This window comes from Lycorma delicatula, chromosome 4, assembly GCF_047948215.1.
Source record: "Lycorma delicatula isolate Av1 chromosome 4, ASM4794821v1, whole genome shotgun sequence".
In the NCBI taxonomy this organism is placed as follows: Eukaryota; Metazoa; Arthropoda; class Insecta; order Hemiptera; family Fulgoridae; genus Lycorma; species Lycorma delicatula.
In genome coordinates this window covers 44,863,986-44,885,931 of record NC_134458.1, presented here as the reverse complement: position 1 = coordinate 44,885,931, position 21,946 = coordinate 44,863,986, and the positions used below count along the sequence as shown (strand labels likewise).

Genomic DNA, 21,946 nt, shown 5'->3' with positions numbered 1-21,946 from the left:
AATCCATCGACCATCGGACATCGCAATACACCGTCTACATACAATTTTGCAATATAATACATACTAACAGATATATTCCCCTCCATTTAGAGGGGAAAAAAAATGTAATTCGTGTACAGTATTATTATTATTGCATATTAAGTCTTTTTTTTCAACTTATCTTAATTTGGTTAAAATGCTTGCTGATATTCATCGAATCACAATGAATTAAAGTAGTTACTCGTTAAAAAAAAGTTTATAAATTTTATAAGTCGACATTATTAAGATCAAACTGGTTTAATTGATCATATAGATAGCCTTGTAAGTATCTACCTTCAACGATAATTACAAAATTATATGACAACATAATAAATCATATAAATCACAGAAAGAATCTTAATTTTATATAGTGCAAAGGAGAATCAGTTGGAGAAGAAACAGAAATATTTTCATATACTTACAAAGAAGTGGTATTTTGATATAAATATGGAATCATCAATAAAAATTCAAAAATTTTTTAAATCGTTTTTTCCAAACAATTCTTCTTTTTTTTACCTAATAGTAATTGTTTTCCCTACGATTATACAGGCTTACAATAAGTAACCGTTACTATGTAATTTTACAGTTCGGCATAAACAAATTTGACTCGATGTTACTGAAACACTTCCGTCAATCGAGTCTCAAATTATTGGTTATAATTGATTTTTATATCGTATTAAAAGTGCAACTAAATTTTAAAAAAGGATTACTGTGTTAGAAAAGCTGTCGTAAACGATAATGACTATCGCTTACTCGATTGGTGAGTTAATGTTGGACCAAGTAGACGCGGATTTAGATGTCATATTAAAACAAGAAAATAGATTTAAAAAAAATTTAACACCTCCAAGCATACTTCTTCACCACAATATGGTCAAGGATACATCCGCAAATTATAAACATTAAAGTTAACAACACAGTAGAAGGACTTTCTCGTTACGCGGCTGAAGCCGCGTTCCGAGAAAGTCCTACAACTGTGGGTTGTTTCCGATGCACGGCTTGCACACATAAATTAATTAAAAATATTTATCATTTTATTTAAATATATTTTTTTGCTTGTTTAATTCAACGATTCTAACTAAAGCGCGCGCGCATACCGTATCTAATTAGCGCGGGTGTGGCGGTACTAGCGGCGACAGTCGGCACTAACTAAACTAATGCATACTAATACTAATGCATTTCACAACTTTCGTAGAACAAATTTCGCTTGTACGTTCGGCAGACTGGTGTAGCCACGAGGCTTAACGCACCAAGTACCGGGCGATCCAGTTTGAGACGCAGCCCAGACCTAGTTACTTTTTTAAATATTATTCATTTATTTAATTCTACCGTTTACCTGTGACGTCCCAGCATAGCAGACGACTACAACAGAATTTTTTTGGGAGGGAGTGCGATTTTGCAAAAAATATTTTTTTGTTGCAAATTTTGTTATTTTCTAATTAACAGATGTGCCTAACAAAATATGATCTTAATTAGACGAAATGACGAGATACTGAGGATGACCTTGCTCTACAGCCTCGCCCTTGACCTTTTAAGTTGAAAATTTAATGGCATCAATGCCCCATATGTAGAAGTAATCTGACCAATTTTAGTCAAAATCGGTCCAATAGTTCTGGAAATATAAGGTGATTTAGAGGCCAACACCGAACACATACGTACATACGAATATAAACATCCGGGAAATTTCCATCCGGTTTTTGGTTTTTGGGTTCCTTAGGTGTCAAGATCCGGTGAAAACCGCATATGCCCAAATTAGACCGATTATAATACTTTCCCTTCTGGAGCTATAGCGCTATCTAAACGGGATAATAAATATATAAATGTGTGTGTGTGCGCGCGTGTGTATATTCATTTAGCAGTGCGCTACATAAAATAAAAAGTAAATAAAATCACAAAATGTCAAGCAGATACGTCTCATAGTTGTGCTTAGGTATGCAATAATCTGCCGATCTAAAATTGATTTCTATCGTCCACCGTCGTACCAAGACTACCCGGTACAAATTAGGCCAAAAGTCTTACTGTTCTGCATCGGTTCCCCGTTTTTGACCGATGACAGATTTCACTGCTAAGCGCTCACGATATCGAGACACACTTATTTGTTTTTTATTAACAATAATAATGATGTCTGTAATAATAATAATAATATTAATACACAGTATCTAATTCTAAGCATCAGACAACCGGTGTACATAGACCGATATAAACGCGCAAGCGGGCTGATTCTTCTAAATCCAAGTAGCATATCGAGCGGCGTCAGAAAAAGATAATGGTAATTGTTTGAAATACCGACGTATCTAAACCGGAAGTCCAATTAAAGCAACACTTAGTATTGTTTTTTTTTTTTTTTTTTTAAACTCACCATTAAAATTAATGTGAAGTGTAGGTGTGTTCCACAGAGCTTATCAATACGTGGCCTTATGGTTGACAGGCCAACACGCAAAACATGTTCTAGATGTATCAGTCTATTCTTCCTCTTTAGATTTCACAACTTTCAGCGTAGAAAACGCTGATTCGCACAAATATAACTATGTAAATGGCAGAAAAACGTTTATGGCCTTTTTTTGCGATTGTGGGCTACTGACATCGCGCATAAATACAATACATTATACTGGAGTATTTAGAAATTTTGTTTTCTTGAGAGAATTGCACGACAACTTTAATAATCCATTTTTTCCATTAACAATTACGTTAGTGGCATTTTGTATGTTGATTTCACCAGATACACAAAAATGAGAAATTACCTATTCTAACTTTGAAACTGACAAAGTAGGGATTTATTCTGTTACTGAAGTTATTAACGCATTTAAGTGTTCTTTTATTAACTTCTTCAGGGATTTTTTTCTTATTTTGTTTAAGCTGATTTTCAAAACCTTCCTTTAGTCTTTAAAAATCCCTACGCTGAGGGATAAATCCCTCATCGTGGCAACAATCAACTCTAGGTTTATTACCAAGTGAAAATAAAAACTAAGCTTTGTTACATGCATTGTCTGATACAGTCTGTCTCAAAATAAATGTTATCTTTGATAAAAACTTTTTATCAAATGCGTCATGGTAAGAATAAATTACGTTGTATAGAGACTTTCTGAATGGTATAAGATTTATTTTTAAATTGTAAAATTTCGTGACACACCCCACGGGACTGAGTTGACACACTAGTTAGTGTGTCGTGACACACCGGTTGGGAACCACTGCTATACTGTGTATAGTAGTTTTTTTTTCAACGTCTTTAACAAACATATTTCTATCTTTTTCTAAAAAAACATTTTTTACATTAATGTTAATGTTAAAAACATTAAAAATGTTACAAATTAACATTTAAAATTTTAACATTAACATTTTTTACATTATACTTTTTTATTTATTACATTTAATAAAAAAAAGAACAAAAATTTCCGATTTAAATTTTGAATAACGCAACTTAATCGAAAGATTATTTTTTTAATTAAAAAAAAAAAAAAAACAACGCATGAAGCCATATCGAGGAATAAAGAGTCTATTCCTGATAAAATATTAAACCAACAAACAGAATCTAATACTCCTTTTGGTTCATTTCAATTAGTATTGTGTATTTTTTAAATATCTGATGCTCGAGAAATAAACACTGAACAAAACTATCTGCCGAGTAGGTTTTTATTTGAAATTAAAAATAACTATAACGAAAAATTATTTTAAAATTTAGGTAGTTATGAGCCTAATGGTTGATTACTATTAAGTTTTTGAGAGATTAGATAAATTAAAAATAAAATTCTACGCGGGGCTAGTTTAGTAATCTTATTAGTAACTACATAACTTATATAATTTTTTTTTATATATATTACTAAATTTATTAATGAAAATTTCACTCTACTTTCAAAGAAATATTAAGATAAGATTCTAAATTTAGATAAATTACAAGGATTAACTATTCTTCAAGTAAATTTTTAAGTTTATCTTCCGATTTTTAATCCAGTCAAAAGCAATGAAGTAAATGAATTATCACAAGTTTAAAATAGCAGATGGTTGTGAGCAAAGGTGAAGTTATATAACAAAATATTCTGATAATATCCTCTCCCCTTTTCCAGACCATACGACTCATACTTGAACACAATTTTTCAAATATATTGAAATCTAAAAACAAGTTTTTTTTTTAAATTTGGATTTACTCAAAAATAACTTGTCGCCCACATGAAGAATGAATTTGTAAAATTAAAAATAATCTGTAAGTTGGTGTATTTTTAATGTAAACTTAGTCAGGATGTTATGCTCGGTCGTTAATAAAAAAAAAAAGAATCTGGCATAAAATATGCAAGATTATGAACGAATTCTAACAGCTACATTAAAAAAAGTACATTTGAATTATTCTAATTAAGCTAATAATATTAGGTAGCTAGTAAACATCCTATCGAAAATGTATTAACTTTTTTTATTTTGAGGGGGGAATAACAAAAACACATATAAAAGCTCATCGAAAAATCTACAATTCAAAGAGTTTTTCGGCGATATAACAATTTGTAACATTTACTATTTCGGATTAGAAATTGCTGATGTAGTATCGATATTCAATATTAAGAGGAATCAGCATAAATTTATCAGATTTTTGAACTGATTAAGAAAATGAAAATAGGGACATATTTTGAGTTTTTTTTTTTGTTCTGATAAGATGGAAATTACTGCATTATGTATTGTTCACCCGTAACGTGCAAAGAGATATGGTATTTGATACCTTATATTTGATATTTAAAAATTTTTAATTTGACTAAATATTTACATATATTTTTATAAAAAACAAATAAAACAGCTAAACAAACAAAAAAATCTTGCGCAGTTCTGCAAAAGAAGACCAGCTTATCGTTATTTTATTTTATTTTCACTATCCATCTTGCAGCGACATAATGAACCACGCTTCTAATTTACCTTGCTTGAACTTTTTCAACCTTAAATTGAGGGTAACTTAAGAACGTCTCAACCGATCTCGATTAAATTTTCACATTCACAACTTCAGATACTCTACTATAGCATATATAAATTTCAATGAATTTGATCGAGTAGTTTTGGAAATTTTCGAGCAAAAATTTATTCATAGGTCTATAAATAGATTAATATAAAAGGAAATCACAATTTAAGTGAATGGTATTTTCATACTCCTCGTACCACAAGACGTAACGAAAATTCATTTTCACTTCCCCATTTTTACCGTACTTTTCTTTGAAAAGTCGGTAAAAATATGAAATAATTAAAGCTTTCATGCGAGGCAAGCAGAGGTGTACTTGGAAGTAAACTAATTTGAACTGTTCGATTAGAATATCTGTTTAACAATAAGACGAGTTTCAGATATACGCTTCAAAGAAAGATCACTCAATACAGACCACCAAGTTTTGATGATTCCGCTGATAAATAAAAATCATCGTCATCGATTAGTGTATTATTAATGTTTGTAAAAAAATACTGGAATAGTATAATTTTATAACTCTTTTTTTTTGTATACAAATATTTATGGAATACAGAAAAAATTAAAATTCCGTTAGTCATTAAACTGAGAATTGTATAAAAAACATTATTTATTTGTTACTGTGAAAGACCGAAATTAGAGAATGGCATTATTTAAATGAATTTTATTCATATTAGAATATTGAAGCAGTATTACCAACCTAAGAATCAAAATTATTGTTTAATATTTCTTTGAATAATACATAATTTTAAAATTTCGTTTGTTCATTTATCAAATTCTTATTATTTAAGTATGTATAATATCTTTCTATAATATTTGTTTTATGAAAGTTATTGCAATATTCAAGAATATTAATAAAATTATCTAGGTCTTAATTACGATTATTTTCTAAGCTATGTCTATGAAGCAGTATTACCAACCTAAGAATATAGAAAACAAATATTATAGAAAAATATTTGTTTTATGAAAGTTATTGGAATATTCAAGAAAATTAATAAAATTATCTGGGTCCTAATTATATTTTTAATGTAATTAGATTATTATTATTATTATGTATATATGAATATTAAATTATTGTTATGTAATTAATTATTATCATATTGACATGACGGATAATGTTAACTTTTTTTTTACCTTTTGACGATCAATTGTTATATTTATATGTTTATAAAATTCAATTTAATATAATTAATGATATGTGAAGTAAATAATTATAATGTATAACACATTACTGTTCCTGAGGATGGAATAATAATCCGAAAGCGCTCGAACATTACTATTAAAGATTGTTGGTAAGTAGAAACTATTATATAAATAATGACAGTGTTCTCCAGTGAATGTCTACTGATACCAAATACGTCAGTGAAAAACTGAAATATTTGCTTATTCGACCTTCGCCGGTATATCTCGACAAACACAACAGATAGGTTCTAGTGGGGGTCGAAACTACAAACAGAAATTAAAAAAATCACACGATACCAATCTCTAGGGTAAATAGATTACGAGAAACCCGCGTAAAAAAAAGGAAGTATAAATTTAAGCTAAACATAACCTACGCTCGCTAACCTCGTGTAATTAACGTTAAATATACAAACTATATATGTTATTCTCCGACATTTTCGGCGATTAATCGCGTTCAGCATGCACCGATGGTGAAAGTTGAATAAAAATATTTTTATTAAAAAATTGAACAAAGGGCAAACCATCTGATCATTTATTTGTATCGTTATCGTTCATCCGTGCAGTTAACATATTCTGTATATCCTGATTAGCACTTTCAGTGTATAAAATACTGAAAATTTGATTAAATTTTTTTTATAAATGCAGTGAATTTGATTAATAGCCTCTATTTTTGAAGAATAACATGTATAATTTGTATATTTAAGGTTAATTAGACGAGGTTGGCGAGCGTAGGTTATATTTGGATTAAATTTAAACTTCCCTTTTTTTACGAGGGTTTCTCGTAATCTATTTACGTTAAAGATTGATATCAGGTGACATTTTTTTAATTTTTCTAGTTATCGTTTCGACCCCCACCAGAGCTTATTTGTGTTTGTCGACATATACCGGTGAAGGTCCCCGAATAAGCAAATATTTCGGTCTTTAATCGTCACCGGAGAATATCAATATTTTCCAGATAATCGGTCTTTCGCGGTAAAAAAACAACACACACACACACATATTTTAATAATTTTCTAAATATTCTGTTTTAAAATCTGATTGCGTCTTAAATATGAAGAAATGCGGAATATATGAGAGGTGCCTGATGTAGAATACAGAGGAACACATCTTCCAAAAAAAAGTTGGGAAAGATAACCCTCTTTAGAAACTGTTGATTCTGAGAGTTTTTTCTCTCATCAAAAATAAAAATCAGGAATTCTGGACCAGTATTAGCAGTTGTAAGCGATTCATTCATAAAGTAGTTGCTTTTTATTTAATTCAGTTCAGTTCAGTATACGATAAAGTAAGGTCACGCGTTAAATTTTTATACATCGTGAATTGCAGATTATTTACTTCTATTATATACGGGTTGTGGTAAAACGTAATATCTTCTTTATCATTTTGTAATGTTTAGATTTATCTCAAATTTTCTACATTATATAAACGATAAAGTATTTCAATTTTTATATAAAAGCCTTTTATTTTATTAAATTAACAAATTGAAACGTTTGAAACCCTTTACAAAATTTTATAAAAGGTTCTTTTTAGCGTAGCTCTTGATTGTACATACAATTAATGTTTTTATTCAACGACTATGAAACTAATCCGGGCTGATGTGCGATCAGTATTGGTAGGCGGATGGGATAGGAAGATGGCAACAAGTGTCAAGCGAAGGTAGAGAAAGGGAAACCGGTCTGTGTGTGTGTATGTATGTGTGTAGCAAGGTCACTCGCTGTTAAATGAAGATGATTCTCCTCGTCTTCACTACGTGTAGTGTACCACCCCACCTCTAGCTCGTACTACTACTGTTAAAACTACATAGACACACCTCAGAGCTTCATAATAACCTCAACATCGCTCCCCGCCATACCTTATCGTAGCCTCACACTTTACTTGCATATACTCTAGATGGAGATCGCCAATGATATTGATGATGATGATGATGATGATGATGATAATGATACTTATGATATGTCTGCACAAATAGCCTACCTAATCTCTACTGTCTCTACCCGCTTTCCTCTGTTTCAAAACTATTAATAATTTCCGATATAGTTGTCGTAACGTGAATGAAGGATAACGTTAACGTACAACAGCGACAAACAATACATTTTTCGAAACAGAATAAGTCCAAGTATTTCCCGGATACGTCGAATTAATTTAAAGAGCGTTAAAAGTAATAAAGATCGATTAGAGTCCATTTTGGAACATATCTTTGAAAATAAAAACTTTTCTTGGAGTGAAAAATAATGCAGTCGTAAATTCGATCTGCATTCAAAAAGTGAACAAATTCTAATGAAATTTCAACTATTTATTTTATCATTTGCTCATTATAGAGAAAAAATGATGTGATTATTTTTGTAGGAAACATAATTATTTTTCGTTTTCATATAAACTGTTTTAATATGAAATAGACAGAACAACTAATGAAGAGCTGAAATCGGCTAACGGTTAGACTCACTTTTAAAATGTTTTTTTAACGACTCACTTTTATAATTACGCTAAAATAGTTCTTTTAGAAGATCTTTTTGGATCTAATTAGGTGGCTTCTTTTCTGTGAAAAACCATAAGTTTGAAACTGTGCCGTATGAATATAAAATGGAAATTTTGTAGCGTATAAAGAATTCTATGCCTGACCGCGATTCGAACCCGAAATTTCCAGATCCGGATGAAAGGCCGAAACGCCTTCGTTAAAAAACGAATTATAAAAACATGACTCCCTTTAAAAAAAATAAAAATAAGGAAACTCCCATTTGTATATACTTAAATAATATATCCGTTTAATGTATTTATTTTCAAATTTAATAAGTACTTAAATTTCACATTTAAATAAATCAACGTGTTTTATGTATTTAAATGCTGTTGTTGATGTACATGTATGCAAGATATTCATTACGGTAATACGTAATGAATATACGAGAATACATAAGTATATCGTGTCACGCTTAATAAACATAGTGAGGAATGAAGTGGTTTCTCGTCGCTTTCTTCGCCGAGTCAAATAAAATATTACTAACAGCATACCAAGCCCGTTGAAACGTATGTGATATTCAACTGTAAAAGTGATAACTGCATTTAGTTCACCACAGGAACTGGCTGCATGTTGATCATAGAAAAAGCAATTCAGACTAGTGAAACTTGTATCTTAGATAAATTACATAAATCTGAAATATGACAAATAATGTAAGCTTCAAATTAATGTATCTTTACTTCTACAAACATAATATATTACATTTACTGTCTCTAGTCAGCAGGGGAAAAGTGTGGTTGCGTTGAGAAACGTATGTTGATATCTTGGTTTTTTGTATTACATGAAATATTTGCATGTGATAAATGCATTTGTTAGTTTAACCTCTTATTATTTAAACAAATTGGAAAGATTGATTCTGTTTTTGCGTGTAGAGTATGCATCTGTTCTTTGTGAATATGGGAAAAGATTCAACCAGTCTGTCCAATTTAGTGAATTTATTTGAAAAAATTGAGAACAAAAAATTACATTTCAATGGAATTCTGCGAGCCAGTTTCAGTTCACAGTAAAATCAGTCTCTAAAATTATATATTTTAATATTGGTCCAAAGGGATTTCATATTTGACGTAATGTCGAGTTAGTCCAATAAAAATCCTAAAATAAGATTTAAAAATTCATTCTAAAATTGTTGTTATAATCGTGGAATGTATGCTCACACTTACGGGTACGTTTAGAGATTCAGCGTAGGCAAGGGGGTAGCGAATTATTCATATATATATATATATATATATATACAAGAGGGCGGTCCAGAAAGTAACTTACGTTAGTGCCTAGTGTGGAGATGGATATGGATAGAGCCACCATCTTGGCGTCAAAGCGTTTCTACACTCGGTACGCATCAAGTTGTCGTAGCGTGTGGACTGTGATTTTTCTACTTTGTTCGTTGTAAATTATTGAAATGCGCGCTTCAATAGAAAATCTCGCGAGTTGTGAGTTGCATTCAGAGGTTAGGTTTTTGCTGGCAAAAAACCTCAAACCAATTGAAATTTATCGGCAACTTTGTGAGGTGTACGGAGATGGAATAATGAGTGAAGGTGGAGCGAGGCAGTGGTGTATTCAGTTTAAAAATAGCCGCACCAATGTTCATGATGAGGACCGCAGTACCTAACCTTGAGACTGATGAACTGACGATGAAAATCAACGATAAAATTCGTGAAAATCGCCGCATTGCGATTACGGAACTCTCGCTTCATTTCCCCCTTGAAGTTTACTGCATGAAATTGTATCGGGGAAGCTTGGTTATCACAAGATGGGTGCCAAAAATCTAAGGTGGCAGATTTCTAAAGAGAAGGAATTGAAAAGTTTGTGCATCGTTATGATAATTTACGATAAGTGTTTCAATTTAAATGGCGACTTTGTAGAAAAATAGTTTAAGATTGTTCCTTTCAAATGTACATAATAAAATTTATTGTTTTTACGTGGTTGTTTTTTATTTCAAAACGTAAGTTACTTTCTGGACAGTCCTCGTAATTTAAATCATCCATTTTCGAGAAATGGACATTTCTTTGTATTCCAGAGATTACAACCAATTTATCATGAACATATTTATAAACTGTATTTATAAATTTATTTTTATCCTGATTCCAAAATTATTGTTAAAAGGCCATATATAACACACTGTTTATTTCTTTAACCTCTATTTACGAAAATTATCTAAGATTCTGTTTTATTTTTTCTTGTCGAAAAAAATAACAAAGGTAAATCTTGCGAAGATAATTCTCATTCCTAAACGAAAAGTAAGCATACTTTTACATAGATTAATACCCACACGTACATCTCGTAACCAAATACGGGATTAAAAGAGAAAATAATTTCTGATGTGAGAGGTAAGAATATAAGTTTAACGAAAACCTTCAGTTACCGGTTAAACATATCTATATAATTTCCATATTGTAATATCAACATATACGCACGTACGTAGTAAATGCACAACGTGCATATAGATTTAGAAATCTCTCTCGGAATATTAATGAAGATAGCGGTTAAACTAGAAAAAAAAAAAATATGAGTTAGTAACTGGATTACTGATAAGATGAATAATTATTATAAAATCAGAAGAAAAAAATAAAAGTTCCGATTACATTATACTGTTTTCCGATTGAATAAATGGTAATATAACATTCAACATCCAATTTCTAGCCGATTAATTAGAAAAAGAAAGATAAAATAAATAGTTTGCATCATGAAAATTCGTCTTACCATCATCACCGGTTGAATCGCAACCCTTATGCAGGCATTTTTAATCAATCCTTTCTCCTTGCGGTCGTTGTTACATCAATGTTTTTTTTATCAAACCTCAATATATATGTTCACAGACAGTAAATTTAGCTAAAATAATTTAAATAAACATATTGTTTTTATAATAATTTTATAAACTATGTTTACTCCAAGAATACGAGACGATTCCTTTGAAATGTTCATTACCAGGAAATTTTATAGCGAGAATGTACGATTTTTATATTAATTAATCCACCAGTTTATTTATTTATTTTTTTTGTAGAAAAATTGACCTTTAAATATCCTTTAGAAGAATTCATTATTTGTTGCTACGCATTTTGGATATCTTCAGATTTCTAGTGTAATTTTGGAGTTCTTAAGGTGCTGTCTACGGGGATTCTGCTTACTGCTTGTGTATGAGCATACTTGTAGCTAGTTATATCCATGGATCATCAAGTCCAGGATGTGTTGTTAATTAGAACCCAACAATAGAATGGCACTTTACGTCTGTAGGAAATCACACAATCAGTTCAATCACTGTCTCATTTTACGAGAAACGTCACCAGATTAAGAATAGCACTTTTCCGGAAAAAAGAATTAGAAGTCGAGCACAAACATTTACAACAACGTAGGCAATAGATGGACGGAAATAAAATTTAAAGGCTAAAATAATAAAAAGATAATTTAAAATTTTAAAACTAAATTAAATTTAAGCTTTAAATAAGATTTAAACCAAATTATTATGTGCAAACATTCAGATATCATCCCAAAGATGCGTTTAGCTTTCATCAGTACCATTATTAACAATTATATAAAATCTAGGGACTACTGGTAATAGAGAGGGTACATTAGACAAAACGTTTTGATAACACTGATTTTGTTAAATGAGAGTGAATAACTAACTGATTCTTATAGTACTTTTCATGCTAATTTCAAATATGAAATCAGAATTGTTCTATCAGGCTTAGTTTATTTTTGTAACTACCATTCTTATTTTCAGGTAGTATCATGCATGAACTCCATAAGCATACCATATTGTGAACGTAAATACGTTTACAAATATTCCCTCTGCCAAGTGGCCAGTGCCGGATAGCTAAGAGCTTCCAATTCCAGTATCACCAGATAGATGAAACTTAGATGAAGATGAAAATGTCAAATTTTTTGCTGACACATCAGGCGATGAAGAGAGAGATCCAACATTTTTAGAAAGTAGATATACTGAACCCCATTTAATTAATCATAATTAAATGATATGGTTCCTGATCTTTTTTTTTGACATCAATAACTGCTGAACTCCCGGAAGTCTTCCTCTTTTGTCATCAAATTTGCGTCACCAAGTTTTCAATTTCTTTCCGGGAATTCTCTTCTCTTAAATTTGTACAAGTACTCGCCAAATTGGCCGGAGAGGAATTAGGAGACGTAATATCCTACACCCCCGTATACCCTCCCCAGCCATTGCCCCAGCTCCGGTAGTATCCGGCGGGTCCAAGCCCCAGTGCTAGCTCTTGTCCAGTGTTCTTGCCACTCTAGTTTAAGTAGGGTGTCCGCTTCTTCTTTCGACGCCTTCATACTTTCTGATTCTTTGTATTGCCAGTACTCAGATCGGGGGAATCCCCGCTATTACCCATCAATACCATTAGCATACTCTGTTCACATGAAGGAGTTTTATGAAAATATGAAACTTGTATTGAGCAGGATTCAGTATGGGAAATATTTATGGGATATTTGTGGAAATCTGGAAGTAATAACGCTTTTACTTGGACTCCAACTTGGATACACTAAGTTCCATCTACAATGGAAACACGATATTAGGGAAAATGAAACCCAAAAATGTTAGCTGATTACTGTAGGAATCTAAAGAGGGATCTACCTACAGCAAATTACAGCAGAAAATCCAAAAGAAATAAATTTTAGGTGAGTACAAAATACATGTAATGTATTGCCATATTACGTTCGCCATATATTTTTCATTTCAAAAGAAATTTCAGTTACAAAAAAACTGAGCCAGATAAAAATATATATTAACATATATGAAATCAGCATAATGAATACTATAAGAATCAGCCATTCACTCTCATTTAAAAACAAAAAATTAAATTCTGTTGGTCAGTGTAATTATGTACAGTTACGGACTCACTTCTAATTTTGATGAAAGTTGGAATACACCTTATTTAGGACAAAAGTTATTCTTTACAATTGAAATTATTCGTCGGAAACGCCTTTAACTCGAGTTATTCCTTCGTAAGTTAAACAGTATCCTCAATAAAAATTTCGTAATTCAGTACTGTAACAGTATAAATTAAATTAAGAATGAGATTAGATTCAAAGTTAAGTTAAGCAAACCCACCGGGTTGGTCTAGTGGTGAACGCGTCTTCCCAAATCAGCTGACTTGGAAGTCGAGAGTTCCAGCGTTCAAGTCCTAGTAAAGGCAGTTACTTTTATACGGATTTGAATACTAGATCGTGGATACCGCTGCTCTTTGGTGGTTGGGTTTCAATTAACCACACATCTCAGGAACGGCCGAACTACTGAGACTGTACAAGACTACACTTCATTTACTCTCATACATATCATCCTCTGAATACCTGAACGGTAATTCCCAGAGGCTAAACAGGAAAAAGAAAGTTAAGTTAAGCAAAATATGTAGGTTTTAGTAAATGTGTATTATTAACGGAGTAAATAACTTGGTTTAAGTAAAATTTAATTGAATTAAGTTAAGTTTAGGTCAAGGTTAAGGTTAGCTTAGGGTAGGTTGGTTTATAAATAATTTATAAATTTGACAGAAACTTACCGTCATTTATTTGATGAAGTCACAAGATTTCAAGATTTGAAATCAAGTTGAATTTCAAGATTTCTGCTCAACTTAAACCTTTCTTTTTCCTGTTTAGCCTTCGGTAACTACCGTTTAGATAATTCTTCAGAGGATGAATGAGGATGATATGTATGAGTGTAAATGAAGTGTAGTCTTGTACATTCTCAGTTCGACCATTCCTGAGATGTGTGGTTAATTGAAACCCAACCACCAAAGAACACCAGTGTCCACGATCTAGTATTCAAATCCGTGTAAAAATAACGCTCAACTTAAACCTAAATTAAGCAAATCTAACCTTATCCTTAAATCCTAAATACAACTGAAACCAAAATTTCCTGAATCCTAGATTTAACTGAAACCAAATTATTTAGTCAGAAAATAATGTATATTACACGTGTGTAGTGCAAAATAACGAAATTTTTGGTGCGGGTAATATGTAACTTAGGAGGGACATAACTCGAGTGAAAGGTGTTTCCGACGATGATTTCAATTGCAACAAAAAACGTAAGTCCTAAATAAGGTATATTTTTTAATTTAATAAAAATCAGAGGCGAGTTTGTAACTGTATATAATTACCAAAGTTTTGGGTTTTACAAATAACCACCAGGTTTCTTATGCTTTTCTAGGTCCACCTCTTTCCGGTAATAAGATACAGGAGAGTAAAAAATTCCATTAGATGGATAAAAGATACGTAACAACTTTAAAAAAATGAATTCCTTTTTTTATACAACGGTTAATAATAAAAAATATGTACATATTCAGAGGAAAATATCAAGATATAAATTCAAGATTTACCTCTCTCGTGTAAGGGTGAATAAGAGGAAGTACCGAATTTAGGATGGCCATCTCGGCGGCGTCTTCCCTGCTGCAATCTGCATTCTCCTGTAATCAATATAAAAAAGAATCTGTTAACTTTCATTCGATTTAAAAAAAACGTTACTTTGATAATAATATTATAATAATAACAATGTTATTCTGATAATTATTGTTATCGTTAAAATAAATAATACAAAGAATTTACATACATACATACATATATATATATATATATATATATATATATATATATATAAATTAATTATAACTGTGGTAGCGTAATGCTATTTAAACTTTATACCAGTAATTATAATAAACAACATTTATAGACTAATTATTTACATCATTGTTTCTTTTATACAAATAGCTCTATGTATTCTCTAACACACAAAAAACATTTTAATGTGAAATTAAATAATTTTTAATGACACACTTAATTGAGTGTTCTGCTCGGATAAATGAGCAATTTTGATGTTATTAATACATTTTAATTTTATCGGAAGCTTTTAACTTTCATTTGAGAAATTAGTTTTTGTTTGAATAATTTATATAATTATAAATTTTTTAAATAAAGGGATAAACTGATAAAACTGCAGCAATTAGTTCGAATCGTTTTACAATATATTAGTTTTAATTTACTTTTGTTTTTATAACTAATTTTGATTTAAACCCAATTTAATTTCAGATTTTATTATCCAACAATTCTATTTTGTAACATTAAAATTAATGAATTTACTTAATAGGAAATAAGTTTGTAACATATCTTCTTAAACGAATCAATGTTTTCTTATTTTAACAATCTGGCCTTAAATTTGATCAAATCGATAAAAGAACAGCCGATATTAATGTAGATAATTTTAAATCTAGGAAGTGCAGGACCTGATTTCAGGATTAATATCCTGACGTTGTGGAACAAAAGAAAAGCTTCATCAGATAAAAATGATTCTGTAGTAAAATATACTGATCATCATTATTTTGAGACACCGCAATGAATTTACTCAATCAGTATTACATCTCCGATACATGAAGTTACTTCTCAAACTAAAGAATCTAGGAAAAATCCGAGATTCGGTGAAGGGAACACCCTGTCATTCACCTCCTAATAGTAGAGAGGGAGCAATGGTTGTATATATTTACGATTGTTAGTATATATAGTGTTCAACTTAAAAGTGACTGTCAAAGAAATGTAAATACTGAAACTTAGACGAATTATACATTTTGTTGCTTAAACCGCAGTAATTAAAAAAAAAAATAAGCACTAGAGATTGTGTTACAGTTAACACTGTCGTTAATGACGATCGTCCTAAAGAAGTTAGAAAACCCGTTTAATATACGGTCAATTAGTATATTTGATTTGTTATGTATAATAAGCTGTTTTTATAAAATAGCGTTTATTTGTAAACATTATATCGTTTAAAAATGCAAATTCATCCAAAAAAAAAAAAATTATGAGAAAATGTACAATTAAACTATCAGTCGGTGTAAATTATCTTATAGTAACTGGATACATGTACAAAGATAATTAACATAAAATTTATAAGTGCAGTACATAAAATCATGAACTCAACGCACTCTTGAACCATATAAAATTAAAAAAATAACAAAAAATAATAACACACTTAACAATAACCATTAATAGATCAGACAAAACAAAGATCAAATATCGTGTTAAGCGAGTTTCTTAACCACTACAAGATAAACACCACTACCAACGGAGTATCATCAATGTGAAAGGAAGTGTAGTTCTGTAAAGTTCTTTTGGAAGAAAAAAAAATCAAAGTTTCATAGATTCAATTTATATAAAAAAATAATTGAATTCAGATCTCTCTTCATTTCGAGTAACAATCACAACTAATATTCATATTTTCTTCTATTATTAATTCGTAATCGGGTGTTGGTAATTCACATAGCTATTTCAAATTTACTGGCTGCTGTTCTACAAGTTTCTTAGTTTTAGTCCTCAATTATTTCCTAAATTACTGCTATCCTTTCCATGTCCATTTCCTTTAAGTATTTAAAGATTACAAAACCTGTAATTTTCTAGAAGTTAGCCAAATTCTTCAGTTTCCTTTATTAAAAGTCTTAATTTTAATTTCTTTTCTTAGATTTTTTAATTCTTAATCTGCGTAACTTTACATTTGTAGCTTAATAAACATTAAGGTTAATCATTATAGTTTCGGCGTCGGGTCGGATGTAGGTGAATGTAATTGTAATCATAAGATACTTAAAACCCGTTCGAGAGTATCGGAGTATTGTTTATAGAGTAGGGATTCTTCTCGTAAAATATATTCACAGAGAATATTTTAGGGGTTATTTTACTCGTTTTAAAAATTCAAAAGAAATACATGTTTGTAACCAGAAATGCGCATATAACATTTTTCTACCTAGCCAATGTTATAAAAAATTAATTTCAAGGACAAATTGATCAATTTTGAAAGTCCGATTTCAGTTTAGATGCGTCCTCTATTGACTCTCAGATAAGCTAAATATTCATCGTTATTGTTGTCCAAACACAAGTAAATACATATTTTTCTTACCAAGTTCCAAAATAAACTGCAAGCGGTGGGTACGAAAACAACAAAAATTCTGTTCGCTTGGAACAAGCCTGTGGCACAAAACTCAATCGATACTGTACTCTAAAACTTACTTAGTATTTCTTTTGGAGCAATAAATTTAAATCAGACAACTACGTTATGGCCTTAATTTCAGCAAGAAAAAATAATCAGGAAGAAAAATATAATAGATATAAATAATCAAGAAAAAATATATTAGAATTTTTTATTCTTTTAATAAAAACATAATAATAATAATAATAATTAATATTATTTACTCCGATGACATAACAATGCCAAATAACAATGAAGTAAAGAGATTGGCTCCAGAAGCAAGTTACAAATACCTCGAAATTCTTCAAGCCGACATCATGCTCAAAGAAGTAAAAGCCAGAATAAGCAAGGAGTACATCAGGAGGATTAGGAAAGTATTAAAAATAAAAAATCAATGCTGGCGATACCGTTAAAGCCACGAACGCTTGGGATGTACCTGTTGTTAGGTATGCTGCTGGAATAGTCGATTGAACACAAGCTGAGTTTGAGAATGTAGACCGCAAAAACCGAAAGATAGACAATTAGAAGTTACAGATAATTAATAATTAATCATGACTTGCACCCACAAAGTGATACTGACAGGCTATACTTGTCTAGGTATGAAAGAGGAAGAGGATAATTCAAGCCCGGCAATCAGTAGAGGAAGAAAAGCGAGCACTGGCGGAATATATTGAAGGAAGTTATGAACAATGGTTGATGGAAGCCTGTAAAGAAGGGACTTTAGAAGGTGAACAGAGTAAGAAAGAGTATAAGAGCCAAATGGTCTATAGCAGAAGAGAAAGATGGTGCTGTAAACCATGGCACTACCAATACATGAACGACATCCAAGAAGGTAGAAACAACAGTGAAACGTGGCTTGGATAAAGCAAGGGACATTGAAGAAAGAAACGGAAGGTGTTAAACTAACAGCACAAGACCAAGCGATACGAACCAATACCATGAAAGCCAAAATCCATAAGACCCCGAGTGAGAGAAAATATCGACTGTGCAAAGATGCTGAAAAGACAATCGAACATATAATTTACAGCTGCAAGAAGATCGCACAAACGGATTTTTTAGAGAGGTATAACAAAGTATCCACCATAAATCATTGGCAATTATCCAAGAAGTATGGAATAGAAACAAGCAAAAATTGGTGGGAACATCATCAGCCAGGCAAAATAATTAAGCATGACCAGGTGAAGACCCTCTGGGACTTCAGAATTCAAACTGACCGCAACTTGGAGCACAAAACACTAGACATCACTGTAGTGGAAAAAAACGCGTTAGGATAATAGATATTGCTATTCCCAGTGATCGTCGGCTCCAAGAAAAAAATTTGAAAAAATAACACAATACAAGGATTTACAAATTGAAATTCAACGACTATAGAAAAATAAGATCACTGTATTACCAATAAAAGTAGGAGCTACACTAACAAGCCTCCAAAAGAACTTAGAATTTTCCTGCAAAATGTAACATCACAATTGCAAAAAGCAGCACTTCTAGAAACTATTCACATAATACGACGGTACCTTTGTGATTCCTAGGTACTTGGTTAGGACTGGAGTCTTAAAGTTCTAAAACCCGATAAAATAATTTGATTGTGCATAATAATTTGTATAACCTCATAATAATAATAATAATAAAAACTACATACAATAATTTTTTTTATTGAAATAAAATAAAAGAAAAACGTTTATAATGAACAAAACCATCTTTAATTATCTAAAAAACATTTTATGTTACATTATGAAAACAGAAATTTATATCAATCAACTACTCTATATACAGAGTACTTAAAAAATGACCCAACTTACGGAAAAACGTTTCCTTCTTTTGTTGCAGGTTTAATTAAGGAAAATTGAGGAAAAATGGATACACACTGCAGCAGAGAATATACACTGTCTTCTAATATATTATAGATATGCCAGTTATGCCCAGACCCAGAATGCCTTCACAAAAAAGTATTGTGTGGATGCACCAAACAAGTCCTCCAACAAGCGGCTGTATAACAAGTTTCAAGAAAGAGGGAATGTGGAATATGCAGCGAAAAACGATCGACCGAAAGTACTAACACTAGAAAATTTGATCGACGTGCATGCTATATATTCTGTTAGTCCCAAGTAGTCTGTACGATGCCTATCTAGCTAGTCTGGTCTCTCCGTTGGTAGAGCCCACACGACACCTAGTGTTTAAAGATGCATCCGTACAGAACTTGTGTTGTTTACGAGTTGTTAACTGCAGACACTGGAAAACGTGTAACTTTCTGTCAGCGGTTCATCTCATGTGTAACACCAGGTGGGAAAGAATTCGATGACTGGTTTCGGTCTAATGAGGCATGGTTACACCTTGACGGACACGTGACTGCACAGAATTCACACATTTGTTGTACGGAAAATCCACATCAGTTCCACGGACAAAAAAGTAGGGGTTTGGTGTATAGTGTCATATAGGCGAATCTTTATGACATTCTTTCATGGCACAGTGAACAGTGAGCGCTGCATACAGATAGTGCAACAATTTGTAACCACTATACCTGCAGACCGGCTAGAGTGCACGTGGTTTCACCAGGACAATGCTACGGCTGATACAGCTAACAACACTATGACTTTCTTGGATCAGTATTTTGATGGAAAAGTGATTTCGAAAAGGGTTGTGAGCCCCACAGTGTCCTGATTTATCCCCTCCTGTGGGATAAATGAGGAGGGGATTTATCCCCTCCTTTCTTGTGAGGATACCTTAAGGATGCTACTTAAATAACTCATACACATACCGTTCCCGAATTGCAGAACGAAATTGAACGATGTATCGCTGCAATTCCTTAATAAACGTTATAGCACGGGTTTAAGAGCATGCAACGTCGAATTCAATTATGTGAATCGCATAATGGAGGCCACTTTCAACAACTATTGTAACTTACTCATTCTCCAATAAGGTTGCGTCACTTTTTGAACACTCTTTACTAATATTTAGTAAAAATAATTAAAATTAGTTACATTACATATCGTAAAACGAGTCATATTCGAAAAAAGTGTCATTTTTTATACTACAGATATAAAAAGAAGCAAAAGTTAAAAAGAGTGGCAGAAGAAAAGGAATTCGTAAAACAGCCAAATGAATTTCGATTTGAATTAAAAACTGATAATACATGGATGAGACATGGATATTCATTGGGAGAGAGTGAGAGAGAAAGAGAGAGAGAGAGAGAGAGAGAGAGAGTTGAAGAAGAATTGAATACATCCAATATATGAGATTAGAAGAAGTCTATACAGAAAAATCGAATAAAGAATGAGAATATGCTTAGAAGAAAGTTAAAGAAGAAATACATTTGTTTTTTTAAAAAACATAGCGAGAAGGAGAGATTCTGGAGAAGGCGTGTTTTATGAAAGGAAGATTTATTGAAGAGAAGAAATTGAGAAAGGTAAAGAAAAGATGCAGAAGATTAAAAATTCTGCTCAAGTGAGGATGTGAAAAAGTAAAGAAGAAAGGACAGGATCTAAAAGAATAAAGAATAATACCAGGACATGAACTTCCGCAACTGGATTTAGGTTTTGCAGAAAAAACCAGTGATAATAAATATTAAAAAAACAGGAACCGAAGAGAGAAGATATATGTATGGCGACTATTTAAAAGTATGAACTTTCGAAATGACAAACCGAACTAATTCCGTAAGTACAACTTTTCTGTAAATTACTTCGAAAGGTCTTCTTCAGTCGTTCTTGATAACCATTTTCACTGATTGGCGCTGATATTCTCTCCTTGACATCAGCTGATGTTATCTGCTTTTATTTTTAGATTAGGAAGACACATATTTAGAATGTTGCCAGCCGTAGTTGTTCACAATTTCTTTAATTACTCTGTGACTTACTAATGTAACATTCCTAGATTTTTTTTAAATTCCATTTCGATTACAAGTTTTTATTCCAGTTATTAAGAAAGAGTTACAGTTATTGTTGGCGAGATATATATATATATATAAAAATAATCTATACTGTTGATGGTAAAACCCTAACGGTTGTAAGTGATTGATACGCGACATTATTCAAACCTGAAAATGGTGTAACCATTATCAAGAATTAAAAGATCTCATGCCATGACTATTATAGAAAAATGAAGAGTGAAGAGTGATCCCTTCCTTTCTCCATTAAACCGAATAAAATTTTGTATATCAATATGTCAAGTCCACTGAAATGCAGTTAGCAAAAGTGAATCTTCACTTTGTTTATCTGACTGTAATATGAAAATCAAAGCTTTTAGGGAAAGTGACAGTGAATGCGTTAATAAATCCGTTAATAATTGTATCCATTTTTAATGGATTTACAATCCATTAATAAAGTAGTAGCATGAAATATAAATTAAAGGAGAAAAGAAAAATGTAATA

General features: G+C 31.4%; 1 protein-coding gene across 3 annotated transcripts in view; it reads right to left on the bottom strand.

Annotated features, from left to right (window-relative positions):
* LOC142323334 (uncharacterized) overlaps window positions 1-21,946 on the bottom strand; it is a 111,375-nt gene that overhangs the window by 21,019 nt on the left and 68,410 nt on the right. For all 3 annotated transcript variants that reach the window (XM_075362826.1, XM_075362824.1, XM_075362825.1), the window contains one exon: window positions 14,957-15,043. In XM_075362826.1, the coding sequence (XP_075218941.1) occupies window positions 14,957-15,043 (87 nt within the window). The remainder of the gene's footprint in view (window positions 1-14,956; window positions 15,044-21,946) is intronic.